Raw genomic sequence first — 15313 nt, forward strand, 5'->3', positions numbered from 1 at the left:
CAATACTGTAATATTCTTTGTTACTCTGACTATGCATGTCATTTTGCATTTGTATTGCTCCTACAAAAATTAAAATCAAGATTCTAGGGATTTGCCTCCTGCAGTACTTTTATGACCCCTGCTGACATAAAACTGTAGTCACAACGGTGGTTGTAAATAAAAAGAGGTTGATGTAACAGACATACACTGATACACAGACCAACAGACAGACATTCATACCGTTTCTAAAGTAGGCTGTCGGTGACTCAAAAAACATTAAATAAATTAGAGTAAAAAACAAACCTGTCAACAGAAAGTATAATATCAAATGAAAGAGTCAAACCAGAACATTTTGGCATTTGACCCAGGTTGGTTTATTCTTCATCAGATCCTCAGATGAAAACAATGTGCCTGGCTAAGTGAGCAACAATATCAGCAGACATTTTTAACGATGGCAGCAGGTGGAAGAATCTTAGTGCAAACAAGGAACACAGTCACCGTTTTCCAACAAGTTTGCATGTCTAGATAGTGAAAACCCATCCTGATGTTACTGATGATACACCATTTACAGCAAAACCAATATTCACAGGCCTCCTGAGTTGAAATTAACCTATGATATATTGTCTAAATTGCACATCTTTTTAATATAATCACTTCCTTCACTGAGCATTTTTGTCCATACCAGCCTTATGACGCTGATCCAATGTTGAAAACGATGCTCGCTCTGCTACTGCTTCCTCCTTTTAATCTTCAGAGTCTAAAGTGTGAGGTTTGTATGAGCCAAAATAAAGTGACAGTTTAACTTGTGCAAAACTATTTGGGATGTAGCTGACAGCCTGTATTGTGGTTACCTGTATTATTTTAGAGGTTTGATTACATTTTTAGCTATTTAAAACACACATTCTTAATCGAGGGGCTGATTGCACTGCACATTGCCTGGTGTGTTGGGGTAACAGATCCATAGATATATTTAACAGTGGTTCCATACATTAGAAGCCCCATATTAGTATATGTTATACTTTGCTTTAGCTGTTCTAACACATAACTTTGTGAGGCCTTGATAGATTTTTACACCTATTTGTAATGTTTGGAGTCACGCAGGGGCCCTGAACCACAGGTTGGCAAACTCTGATCTATAATGGCTGTGAAGGCACTATTGCATATTTATGCCAATATCGCTGGGATTGTAACAAACAAAAAGGCCAGGGGTATCAGCCAGCCAATACAAACCCAGCAAAGGAAATCTCATTGGCCAAATTAACGTTCACGTCACTGGATGAATTGATATAGAGCAACTTTTTTTTTTTTTTTTTGCATGTTAACTTGAACCTAAACATCATTAATGTAAGAACACAACAACAAAACAAAGCAATGATGGCATTTCCACATGGCATCTTAACATGAGAAGGATTAACACACTTGTACATGTATAAAAGTGAAAGGAATCAGATATGAGTGGCTAACCAGGACAAATATTATCACATTATTATTCATTTACATTTGTCCTGTAGCTGACCAGGTCAAACAAATTCATATTTGGAATTACTGTCTCACAGCAAAACTGCCAAATAAATTTGACTGTAAACTCATGCTCCTAGGAAGTTGCTTACTTTGTTTAGCCAAATGTTAGGTATTGTTACTTGATTAAATTATGTTAATTATTAATCAATTATTAAAGATCCTATTTGTTAATTTTAAGGCAATGAGCTAATCAAATCGGTTCAGCATTGGTACAGTGTAAACTGCGGGGCAACATTTCTGGTAAAATGCCATGGAAATAGTAAAATATTTACGTATGTGTCCACAGTACATTAAAACAATTTCTTTGTGCTGAAGACACTTTTAAGTACAAATGCCCATCACAAACTGACAGTCATATTTCATATGACTGTCAAAATGACAAAAAAAAATGCAGCAGTGGAACATGTCAGTGTAGTACTAGCTGAGCAGTTAGATAAAACATGTATGCATATGATGCAAGTGAACAATTGTTAAGTAGATAGTTTCAATGTTTTTGTTTGGCGCAAACCTTACAAATTTAGTTTCCCGGTGCTGTAATACTAATACATTTTCTTGTACCACTTTTTAGTCCCCTGACCCCCAAGCAGCGTTCGCAAAACTGCTGAGTCATGCTGGGAAACACAGATGGTATTTGCATCACTGAGATATTTGGATTTCTTTTGACACTACAGTGTTTTTACTTCCTTGAAATCAAATATGGTTGCTAAGCAGCTCTGGGAAAACGCACCAGGAAGCATTTTGACTCTGCAGTGCTGCTCGGCCATTTCTGTGCCACAGCTCATGTGGATGGAGGGCTCTGGGTACAGTGAACAAAAAAAAAAATAACTCCCTGAGAGTGGATTCAAACCCAGAGTCAGGATCTACGGAAAGCAGTGTGTAACAATAAATTATCGGTGTCCTTTAGGAACCTTGTATGTACAGTTAAACTGTACTTGACAGTTGGTATTTATTGACTCCCAGATGTAGAAAAGGTGCCAGATCCCTGGGATAAAGAGAAGCTAATGATGTCCAACATGCAGGAACATCAACCCTGCTTTCATGCCTTACATCCTGGTTTCAGTGAAGATTCAGTGATGAAATGTGTTGACACACTCAGGATTTACTCCACTGGTAACCACAACAGATTTGAAGATGCATTGATCTTCACTGTGCCAGTTTGTTTCCAATGGAGGCATTTCCCCTCAAATTTGTATAATTTTATCATTCCACAACTTTTTCTTGCCGTAGCATCTTTTATGTGCAGATATATTGTGCTACTCCTCGTCTTTTTGTACTTTCTTTAAAAAACATCCTCATAAATGTCTCATGATGGAGCAAAAAAAGAAAAGGTCGCTCCATGAAGTGATGGGATAAAAAAAACACACAAAAGAAATATCTGTGAGTGATGTAGAAACCACTTGTATGTACTTGACCGCGGCGTGCACCGCAGGTAGCCCTGTGTTATTCTCATGTATCAGAGGCTCAAAAGCATCCAGTTTGGATGATTTTTTTGTGGCTGAAGAGCAGCCACAGCTCCAGTGGATGTGCACCCTTGTTGGAAACTAAGGACTGACAGCAGGGAGGATAGGATAGAGGGATAAGTGAAGGACAGCAAGCTGGCTGCTGCCAGGTGACGACCTTTAAAGCTCTCGAAAATCTCCTGTTTCCTGGCAGCACGTGTGTCTGCTTTCTTGCAACATGCGCCAGTGTGAATGAGTTAAGTATGTGTACGTTGAAAGCCACTATGTCACTATCCAAAGTCTCGAGCAGACAGACGTCCTCTTATCACTGCACAAATCCAAACTGCATCAATTCTTAAACACCTTGAAAACCTGATCACCTAATAATTAACATCCAAATGTAATCTACCACATACAGTGCACAGCAGCCTGACGATAACTTCTGAACTAATTTTCTTTAAAAAAAGCAAACGCAACTTACGCAAACCGTACCGCCACCCAGTCGCAATAATAAGTTCAGTCATTTTTAATTCTAAGCAGCTTTCAACTATCTAATGCATATTCCTATAATCCTACAGAGCCTCTAAATCTATTTCTTTATGTAGACTCCACTACACACTGGCAGCATCACCTCCCAACACTGCTGCAACAAGCAACCCCAAAAAAATCTAACAGAAGGGACGGGGTCAACTGTCTGTCCTGCCACATTCAGCGTTTTGTTTTGGCACAACTGCCACAGCAGCAGCAATTATTTTATTTTTTTGATGATGCAGATACTGGCGTACAGTATAGGGCAAGGCAGAGACGAGGGTGTGTGAGCCACCGTCCAGCCAGGGCAGAGACCCAAGGAAGGTGTGGAAGAAAGGAAAAGATGGGAAGAGTTGATGGAGAACCAGAACAGAAAACAATGGTGGCTTGCTAAAATTCCGCTTTCCAATATTTCTTTAAGGGGTCAGTGGGCTGAATATTTGTTGCAAACAGGACACCTTTTTTAAAGCTAAGGTTGGTGTGGCCTTTGAAACTAGGTGTCACTCTTAGGGTGGGGACACAGGACCCAACTTTCACTCTGTCTAGTGACTTGAAGACTTGAGGCAGAGTCGAGGTTATCCAGGAAAGCCAAGAATAGTAACATGTCATCCTTCCATCTGTCCAAATTAAGTCCTTTCATATTATTTTGAAAAGTGTGTGCTTGTCAAAGACTCCAAATGACAATGACAAAATTGAGTTACCAACAGACGAAATTCAATGTCAGCTTTGTTGCATCCGTGAGAACTCATTTTTTTCCATCATGGCTTGGTCCTGAATTCAGTTTCCATCTTGCACTTTTGACAAATGACTGAAGAAGCGTTTGCAAAAGTTCAACAAGAATATTACATTTCCTCACATTTCTCTACTATTTGTCTGTGAGCTCCTCCTCCCCTTTTCCAGCAGTCAGTGTTTATCAAGTCAAGTTGTATCCACCACTGTCAAACCTTTTATAAAAAAAAAAAAATTAAAAAAAAAACTTTCATCCACAATATTCAACAGTATGTCATTATATCAGGCTAACTGACGGTCTCCAAGCTAATGTTTGTCAAATGTACACTGCTGAAACTTCCTGTAATGTGTTCGGGACAAAAGGTGGCCAGCAAGAAAGTTCACTGCTGTCAAATTTAGTGGAGATTTAAGGGGATTGCAACACTTGTCAACCATCATCTGAAGAGAATTCAATTTAAATTAGTATTTTCTTTTCCTTTGCTTTCCTACTTGAAAATCCAGCATTTCTTTTGCAGCAGCGGTCCACTGAAATACAAATATTCTGCGTGATGATGTATGATTATCCAGGCTTTACTTCATATGTTTATATACTTCCTTCCATCTTAAAAAGTCTATTCACCATTGTTAATTGTGTGATGTTTCTCTTAGACTTTTGGCTGGCGTGTTCATCCCTGAGGAGATGCAGGCGTCGTCTTTCAAGCTGTGTGTGTGTGTGTGTGTGTGTGTGTGTGTGTGTGTGTGTGTGCGCGCGCGCGCGCGTTTGTGTGTGTGTGTGTGTGTGTGTGTGTGTGGTCTAAATGCAGTGCAGGTTGCAGTCAAATCCACCGTCCGGAGCCCTGTGTGCGCTGCTTCTTCCTCCTCTTACACACATAGTAGACCGGGAAAACTACCAAACCTGCAGATAGAGATGAAGCGGAAGAGAGGAGAAAGATGGATTAAAGCCTTGTTTCAATTGATACTAATTTGAATTAACTATTAATTAATGTACAATGTAAATCTTGAATTATCTGTTAATGTCGAGCTCTGATGAGTTTTCTATATGGATTTGATTATTCTATCTTATAGCAAACTGCCTACATATTTGGCATACTGTATGTGTATGTTAATTAGGCTGAAAAAGAGAGCAGCAATAACGATGACAATAAATGTGATTCTTCCATCACGGCATGTTAGCCCGCAGCAGATCATCTATCAGACGCACAGACACGGGAAAGAGATTAACACTAATTACAGTTCAGCCGAGGCATCAATAGTTCACATCACTGTCTGACGGAGTGCTTACAGAGTGCAGCTGGATGATTTTACTAGTAAATGTAGTTTCAGGAAATAAAAGCCAGTCGCCCAGAGAGTGATAATTTATTTGGATCTAAAGCTTTGGCAGTTTACTTCTCTTTATATAACTGAGAATGAATAAAGTTTGTGGCATGTTTATGTTTGTTATTTTTGCATAGACAGTGGACCTGCTTTGCTGTGTGGAAGAAAATATCTGTAATATAGTCAAACCATTTAGCTGTTTTCGGTTTGCTGCTCTCGCTGGAGCTTCACTCTGATTTTTTTGTCGATGTGTGTGTTCATGTGTATAATTGTGTTACCTATCACCAGTGCGAAAGCTCCGAGCACCATGACCAACAAAATGACCAAAGGAGCTATCAGCACCTTAGTGGCTGCAGAGAAAAACAGAGAAAGAGAAAGGGAAAGACAGAGAGAGAGCAGAATAATAATCATTCATAATGAATAAATGTTCCTTTCAAATGGAATAGAAATTGCATGATTCAAAATGAATGTGTAGTTTGGTTTAAATTTTGTTTAAATTTTAATGAATCGCTGCAATAAAATTGTACATGTTTGGCCACAAGTGCAACAATCTAGCTGTGGAGGATGCTGAATGCTGAGCAGGTTTTAGGGAAAATTCTCCATCCACATTAAGGCGCCACTTATTACGTGCAAAATCTGTGCCACTAACAATCCATGGCATGAAGACAGTGGCGAGAGCTGTAATGGCTAAGTGGTTCTTGTTAAGGGACAAATTAGCTCTCGGTTCAACAGGTCAACCCTGCTGATGTAAACTAGCTGTAGCTGTCATGGAGAGCAGAGTCAAACAAATCTATCAGAGTTCAGCTTCCTGGAGGCTTGCTGCTGGTGCATACATTTGATAACTGGGAATGGATGATTATAACTAACATACTCTGATATTTGATGCTTTCACACTTCATCATAAAGCGTTCCTCATTGGTCTCTCGCAAGTACAGAGTTAAATATGCAAGTGTTCATTGCTGTTGTCACAAGGGGGAAATCATTGTCTGTCACAGAGAAGTTGGGCTGGCCGGCCATCATGCAAGGCAGCAACAATGCATTTTGACTTAAGGTTTTTATCCAGTGGAGAATAAGAAAAAACTATTCCACTGCTATTTCCATTACTTTCTCTAATCTACGATGATAATCCACAGCTGAGTGCAACATGGTAGCTCTGATGTATTTTGGGTCATGGGCTTTCTGGGCAACGCAGGAATTCACTTACCAAAGTAGAATTACAGAAAATAAAGCAGGGTGGGGGAATGTGGGTACATCAGAAAGTTTAACAGTTTATTGCCAAATAACTCATAGAATCCCAAATACCAAATTTGGCATTGGCAAATCAGTGCCTAATAACAGAAGACACAGTAGCTGTCAAACTGGGTAGCTTCAAAGTGTGACTATGCAGCTGTATTAATGTAAAACTCAATATTCCTGATTGTATGCTTGGAAAAACAAGTGTATGGCCATGCTAGCATCTCTTTGAGGCTGTACTTAGGCACAGTGGTTATTTAAGCTAAATGCTAACGTCAGCATGCTACCATGCTCACAGTGACAATTGTGTTTACAATTTTTGTTCACCAGCTTAGTTTAGCGTGTTCACATACCAACATTTGCTAAATAGCAATAAACACAGAGTACAGCTGAGGCTCATGGGAATATCATTAGTTTTGCAGGTATTTGGTCATAAACCAAAGTATTGGACCAATTCAAAATTTGACCCGATAGTGGGCTGGCGCTAGAGTAAAAGTCAGAGGATCACCAAAGATGGCAAAGGATTCATCATCTCGGCACCATCAATATGAGAAATTTCAGTTTGGGCCAAAATGGTGACCCAACTGAGCATAATTGACACACACACACACACACACACACACACACACACACACACACACACACACACACACACACACACACACACACACACACACACACACACACACACACACACACACACACACACACACACACACACACAACTTACCACAGACAGACCCTCTAATTAGCCGTCTCAGATGAGGTTTATCAGGTAGATAGCGAAACTTGCATCCAAACACGCTGAGGTTGGATGTATGGTCCCCAAAAAACCTGACGACAGGAAGTTTAAGATTAAATCAGATAATAACATAGAAAAGGAAGAAAAGGCAGTCAGATAAAAACATTTTAAAAAAGTCAAAGATTCCAACCTTAGGTGTCGGTAGCGCTCTCCACAGCGGTAACAGAAGTTAGTGTTACACTGCGTACATGTCATATGGTCACATCCCTCTGTACGCTGAATATGGATCTACAGAAGTAGATGAGGCAAGAGCAAGATGGGAGGGGAAAAAGGGAGAGATTTACAGTATGCTACATGCATTATCAGAAGTTTCACTCTTTCTGCTTGGGGCCCAGTATGAATACATCATTACGTTCTCCTTTCAGACTCAAGATCAGCTCCGTTTATTGTAAAAAGGGTACAATTTCTCAGTCTTAGCAGCACTAAAATGCAACACTCTCAATTTAAAATGGAAACTAGAAGCATCTGGTTCAGCATCTATTGAAGTGCACTGCAATATGCATGCAGCGGTAAACTTAATGGATCTTTGCTATTTGGCTGCTGTAGCAGTAAGCAGTCTTACTATAAACTGAGCATTAAGTTCAGCTGCTCTCAGCCTCTTTTCCAGCGAAACACAGCATGACACCAATTTGTTGGCATCACAGTCAAACACGATCCTCTTTCCCTGCTTCCAGAGCAAAAATTCAGAGGCATCAGTGCGATGAAAACAGATGGAAAGTGTTTGCTGCTGCGAGCAAACAGTTCCCACAAACCGGTAATTAGCTTAATCTATGTCTTGCTATAGTCATTTTCTGACAGTCAAATTAGATATTGTGTATACTGACTTGCTCGTAATGAGACCAGGCTTGTTTTATGACTGTGAGAGAGATGCCAGTGAGTCTACCATATTTGGTTTTGTGCAGCAGAAAGACATCATTATTTTTTCAATATGTTCACTCTTTATGCATCTCTGTCCTGCTGTTCCACATGCACTTTAAATTGGAGCGTCCATCTACTTCTCTACAGCTCCCCATCCGTCATCTGTTCTTGCTCTTAATGCTTCTTAGCCTTCATTGATTTATTCATCTACCTTGATTCCACCCTCCATCAGTCAACCCTCTTTCAATTAACCCACACCCAACAGCAGTCCTCTGGCCGTGTTGTTCTACAGCAAAACAATAGTATCATAATAACTTGTATCCTTACCTTACACTGTGGACATTTCTGGGCGTTTCTTTGCCCGTGCTCTATGACACTAGCCCAACTTCGAAGCAGCTTGTCTCCTTTCCTGTATTCGCGACATTTGACCCCATTGTGCCATGGTGCGTGGCATTTAAAGCACCACACAAACTGGCAATTGCTACACTGGATCTACAGTAGGGACAGAAGACAGTAGACTCATTCTTACATTACTTATATATATATATATATATATATATATATATATAAAAGCTGTATGTGGAATTTAATTTTCTCTACATTTTCTTATGTTTTGTGTTATACAGTATGCAGTTGGAGGTGTGTATTGGAACGGTCATCTTACCTTGTACTTGTGCTCGGAGTTGTTCCCCTTCAGAGAGCTGAACTGACTGCACTGGGGACAGGGTTTGGTGCTCGAGTCTAGCTGACTCAGCTCCAAAAAGTAACGGTATTTTGCTACGTCTTCATTGGCTAAATGGGAAATTACCACTCCCTCCTCCAGGAAGCCACTGCACTCTGGGATTGGACAGCTGATGTAAGATTTGGCTACTCGCACCTGGGAAACATCACAGAAATCTGATTTCAAATGGATTCAAGCACATTGAAGACAAAGAATATATGGTCAAGTATGTGAAAGTAACACTAAAATGTTACTGAACATATCTTGTAACTTCACCTGCTCCACAATGTGGATCTGTCTATGGTGGGTTTCTCTGTTATTGTGCTGGACTATCAATACCAAATCTACATGTGGATGTATTCACACCACTGACGGGAAATGGTTAATAATTTACCCAGGGATAGAGGGACTAAAAGGTATATGAATGGAAGGCTGAAGGAGGCCGTGGAGAGAGTGGAAGTTAATTTGTATCAAAGGACACACAGACACACATTAGTTAGTCCAGACCAAGTGCTCGGCAGTCAGTTATACTGAGCGGACCTTTTCCATACAGTCTGGCCACTGAGTCAAACACTAACTAACCTTAACATCACAGACATTTACAGAGCCACAGGGGAAACAGACACCTTTTAAAAAAAAAAAACATTATTAAAAAAGAAATTATTATATTATACTACCGGTCAAAAGTTTGGGGTCACTTTGAAATTTCCATTCCACTCGATTAGAGACAGAATACCAGCTGAGATCAGCTGCATTGTTTTTTTAATCAGGGCAGCAGTTTTCAGATTACATTATGTGCTTACATAATTGCAAAAGGGTTCTCGACTATGTAGAAAGAAGTGGCTGATCTTTAATGCAATATCTACATTGGCCATTATCAGCAACCATTCATCCAATGTTCCAAAGGCACATTCTGTTTACTAATCTGATATCATTTTAAAAGGCTAACTGAGAAAACATTGGAGAACCCTTTTTCAATTATGTAAGCACATAATGTAATCTGAAAACTGCTGCCCTGGTTAAAAAAAACAATGCAACTGATCTCAGCTGGTATTCTGTCTATAATGGAGTGGAATGGAAATTTCTAAGTGACCCCAAACTTTTGTATATATAAAATTTAAACCTACTCATCCAAAAATGTTTCAAAGAAGTCAAAATAAACATAAAATGTAAAGTCTGACACAATAATTCACCCCCCTCAGGAACATTTTTTTTTATCTGCACACAGGATTGAAGTGATGCTCTTACTTTAGGGTGCACTATTTCATAATTTTACTACTCGGTTACAAAAGAACACACATTTTCCGTCATTAAGCTTACACCTGGGTTCATACAAACCAAAGCAATACAAGTGTGTATGTTTAAATCTCATCTAATCTGACCTTGGATACGGTAAGTATCATACTTATTTTTCACTATCTAGCGCTTCTTGTCTGGTTCCTTCTCTCTCTCTGTTCCTCATTTCATATTCAAGTTCTGTCTGTTTCTCGCCCCCATGTTCAGTCCATCACAGCCAGTGAGACCAGTTGTACTGACACACGATACAGCATTTTGTGAGTGAGAGAGTGTGTGAAAGGACAGAAGACGGAAAGCAAAGAAAAGAAAAAAAGCATCAGCCTTTGATGGTGTTGCACCCAACATCCCCTACACCAGACACACACACACACAAAAGGCCTATTACACGATCATAAATATGTATCTCTAAAGGGCATGAGAGCTGATGTGCGTGTGTAGTATTGTTGCCACAACGCCAACACTGTGGTGACCACTTCCAGACAGGATGGACAGGTTAAGACTGTTGCCACTCTGTCTCTCAGATACATGTCACCGTGTGGTGTTTTGAAATGTGGGGGAGAAACATAAACCAACTTAAAGCATGCATGATCAAGTAAACTTACAATGGTATATGGACAGTGGTGACTGTAAGCTCAGTCAAAGCTAAAATTAGTACTATGTAGTGGCAGTATGCAGTGACAATATAGTTAGCACTGTGTAAGGTTTGTGCACATTGTGGTGTTGTAACTCTTCAGCAGTGACTCCTAACTAGGAGTCTGTGTACCCTGAGGTGTCCATCCGCTAAACTCAGCTAAAAATAGAAACAATGACTTGATCTAAAATATATCGTCATATTTATGATAAGGACAAAAAAGCAAGGATGATAAATCAATATGATGCAGGCTTTTACTACATAACCAGTAAGCTGCCCATCAACCCGAGTCAGTTGTAACACCTAAACACCACATGTGTGCAATTGAGAGTGTTTTAAAAACAGTTAGCAAGTGAGCAGAGTTGAAATAATTAGCTAAAAGTAATATACAAACAGCCTCTGTCACTCCAAATGCAAACGTATAAAATAAATAACATCCAGTCTATAATTCATGCATAAAACCATATTTGGAACATGAAGGGTGGTGCCAATGAAGGGGTACTTGAGCTCATCTGATAGGCATATGATGTAGAGAAGCTCATTTTCCCAGTGAATCTAAACACATGATGTGTTAAGGCACAACAAATTCTAGATTGTCAGCTACTATATTCCTATTTATAACTTTTTAAAATAAGCCCAACACTATTGCCTTGATTTGAGGAGGCAAGTTAATAAATTACTGGTTTAATCCCTGGCACAACAACATGGTTAGTAGGGCGGGGGCACAATGGTTTTGTCCCTATTCAATTCTTTCACGATACATGGGTGCCGATTTGATTTGTATTGCAATTTTCATTTATTGCGATTCTAGAAGTATTGCAATTCTATAGTATTGTGATTTTCTTTTCCTTCTTTAACAAAAACAAAAGCTGAACACTACACTTCTAGAGACAATATATCATGAGACATTTCTGAAAACTAATTGTTTTCTAAGAAGAATGCATATGACATGTCAGTCTGACATTTATTTCCTTTGTAAAGAAGTACATAACATGTATTTTCTGTATTTTCTGCTTTCGGTCTGTTTTGCTGAAAATTGATAGGATGTAGGACTTCGCCATTGGCTGTACCCTTTAAACAGAAAATATTTAGGTATATTGATTCTAGGGAAAGAAATCCATTTTAAAAATTGCCACACAAAAAAATCACAATACATACGATTTTCGATTTTTTTTTTTTTCTCCAGCCCAGATGCCTTCAATTCCTACCAAAGTGCCAAGGAGCAAGATACCGACCCCCTTCCAAGGGTCATATCTTTGACCACATACTCAGATATCTCTGACATAATGCTTACTGTCTATACTGCGTACTCTACTGAGGGTTAACAGCAAGCATTGTTTGCTAAAAAAGGTTTGCAGTACATTGACGGAAAACAATTCCACCTACACAGGATAGTTTACATGACCCTTATCTCATTCTCAGTGTGCTTATCAGAGAGTCTGCTTGACTCTGTGTTTGTGTGATTACTCATGCCTTGTTATCAAAGCAAGATAATTGCAGATAAAAAGTAGTCTAGATGACTGATAAAAGCTGTTTTACCTAAACAGATTAAAGCAGATTATAGTAACAGTAGCAAAAACCTAAGATTGTAACTTCTTCCCAACTCATAAAATTAGTAACAGGGACAGCGTATGTGAATATTAAAACTGGGATATGATCAGAGGAGGGTACAAGTTAATGAACAAGGCACTTAAAGACAAATCCATTCCTGAAACACTTTAGCTCTGTTAGGGAGCAGCGATTGGCAATGTGCCTTTCATTGCTGAGTTCTTATTTCCATGGCAGCTACACTGAATTAAAGGAAATAAATCTTGTATCCATCTAATATTCAGTTCTTTGATTTATAAATGTAAATTGTCATAAGAATCAATGAACAGGAGCTCTTACTAAACATGCATTGTAGCCACAATATAATGTTGTGGCCCTATTGTGACCTATTTTGGCTGAGTTAAAGAATGACTTTATTATGATGCTGCTCCTCTGTGTATACTAAAACACACTGCCGGGATGCTCAACACATTTTCTGGCATCAACAAAAGGCATTTGGGAAGTGAAGGAAACAATGTAGAAGAAAGATGAGATAAGTTGAAGGACACACGTGTGCTTTGTCCGAGTGTAACTAAACTAATAATGTGCAACATAATATAAGTAGTGTATCTGATGGCGAAATCTTCCTTCAGTAGGTGAGTATGAAAGAAGGAAATTCTGCCGAATAAGCCCAACGGCGCACAATGTAAGATTTTGTGTGCAAAATGTGTCAGTGACCCAGATTCACAAAACACAGTTGTTATCACAAAATGAGGAGACCTGCAAATGTTGGCCTGTGACCTTTTAGTAACAATTTCATGAAATGTTGTTCTTAATTTACAACAGAGAGCCCATTTAGGCCCTTAATCAAAACATGTGGGGACATATTGTTCAATGTCAGCTCCAGATATTTTCTTGGAGTAAATAAGATGCCAAACATAAGAATTAAAAAGTGTGACAGAAATGATTGTGTGTGTGTGTGTGTGTGTGTGTGTGTGTGTGTGTGTGTGTGTGTGTGTGTGTGTGTGTGTGTGTGTGTGTTGACTGACCCAGCAATGCCTGGTTCTGGGACAGGCTCTGTGACACCCTGCTGCACTAAACATTTTTTTCTTTTGCTCACCCTCCCTCCTACTAACCTGAGAGCTGACGTAGAGTTTCAGACACTCATCGCACACGGCCTTCCTGCAGCAGGGCAGGGGTGCGATGGTTTTCTCTTCCAGGCACACCCGGCAACTCTGCATCGTAGTCCCTGCACCGGCCAGTTCCATGGACAACGGGTGGGTCATGTCCCAGAAAGGATCCACCAGGTCGTCCAATGTGTACAGAACCGGTTCGGGACTCGAGCCTGCTTCCTGTTCTGTCTCCAAGTCCATTTTTGGTGCGTCAGATGTGACCGTTTCATCGTCTGTGATTACGTCTTTTCTGTTGTTAGCGATGCAATACACAGTGCAGTAGACGTGTTCTTTAGTGTTCAAAGACTCATCTAAAGCGACCGTGTTGCTGTCACTGTCACGTTTATGATGGCACTGACCAGTAACGTTAACGGTTACAAATTCAACTCTTTGGACAACCGAAGTCAAGTCGTTCAAAGTTGGCTCGTTTTTAGTCCCCGCTTCGCCCGTTTCACGCTCCGACTTTTTACATTCGCCACGTTCGGTTCCATAACCGTTATAAACGTGGTTATTAACGTTTCCTTCGCGATGTTGTTCGTGCTCCGCGCTGCGCTGCATCCGGCTGTTTGTATTTAGACACAGAGAGGGAGATTTTGAAACCCCGAAATTCCTCCTCAAAATCTCGACAGCGCTCGCCCTCCTCCTCCTCTCTCCTCCTCCGCCGTTGCAGTTGTTGTTGTTGTTGCCCTTCGCATCCTTCTCCTCCTCGCTGCTCCTGTCCCCCGAGTCCCGCTCACCTCCGTCCAGGGATAACCGCGAGTTTGATCTGGTGACACGACGGCTCAAATCTCTGACCGAGTGCTCAACTTTGCTGTCCGTGAAGGAAGTTTCTTCCGGCAGGTTACGAGACAATTTCACCCTCTCCTCCTCGAAACCACTGATAAAACTCGGCATTTTACAGGCGTCAGCTATCGGTCTGTCATCTTCCATCCCCGATATGCCTCTCCCCATTTAGTGAGCGGTTCTCTCCCGGACGGACCTCGGCCTGTCTACCTCTTATCCAACTCCACTACCAAAACAAAACAAAGCAGGCAGCTCGGTGCTTCCGGGTCTCGTCGTCAGCATGTAGGAGAGCAGCGATAGGCCGATGGGAAGCCTAGTGGTGAAGAGCAGCACTGGCAGATGGGCAGATTGGCACAAGCAAATATCAGAGCACTGGCCAAAGTGGGCAATTACACCGGGCCACCAGAACTCCAGCCCCCCCAGATCTTCCAGCTTCACTGTGAAGAGTTTTATTAAAAATATTTTTTGGCAATATCGACTGAAAATGTAAAATGGATCATGCATTATTATCACCTAATCTTGAAGTCCTCGTGTTAAGAAGAGCCCCTGTGTCAACATCTACTTTTAAGACCTGAATTGTTTCAGTTTTTTTTGTTTAAATATGTTGCGCATCCCTACGTTAATGTGTTAATCATATTATCACAACCTGGGGAAGTATAACAGCATAGAAAACTGTGCAACCTGCCCTGAGAGTAAAGAACAGGGATTGATGGGGCCCAGCACCTCATTTTTGCCCATGTATAATAGCCTGGTTATGTTGGTAGCAAAATGGATGCAGTG

General features: G+C 40.4%; 1 protein-coding gene across 3 annotated transcripts; it reads right to left on the reverse strand.

Moving 5' to 3' along the window:
• Positions 1–329: 329 nt before the first annotated feature.
• Positions 330–14870, reverse strand: rnf217 (ring finger protein 217). Of its 3 annotated transcripts, XM_035995334.1 has the most exons (8): positions 13715–14868; positions 9068–9280; positions 8731–8895; positions 7676–7773; positions 7474–7577; positions 5789–5860; positions 4989–5091; positions 330–4920 (listed from the first exon to the last, which is right to left on the reverse strand). In XM_035995334.1, exons 1-7 carry the CDS (start codon positions 14699–14701, stop codon positions 5012–5014), a joined length of 1719 nt encoding a protein of 572 aa, XP_035851227.1. In that variant the 5' UTR covers positions 14702–14868; the 3' UTR covers positions 330–4920; positions 4989–5011. The 3 variants fall into 3 exon arrangements, with proteins under 3 accessions (XP_035851227.1, XP_031177957.1, XP_035851226.1); XM_031322097.2 differs by having other exon boundaries at positions 330–5091; positions 13715–14867; XM_035995333.1 differs by lacking the exons at positions 330–4920; positions 4989–5091 and having other exon boundaries at positions 5105–5860; positions 13715–14870.
• Positions 14871–15313: the final 443 nt, after the last annotated feature.

The sequence above is a fragment of the Sander lucioperca genome, chromosome 19 (assembly GCF_008315115.2).
Source record: "Sander lucioperca isolate FBNREF2018 chromosome 19, SLUC_FBN_1.2, whole genome shotgun sequence".
Lineage (NCBI taxonomy): Eukaryota > Metazoa > Chordata > Actinopteri > Perciformes > Percidae > Sander > Sander lucioperca.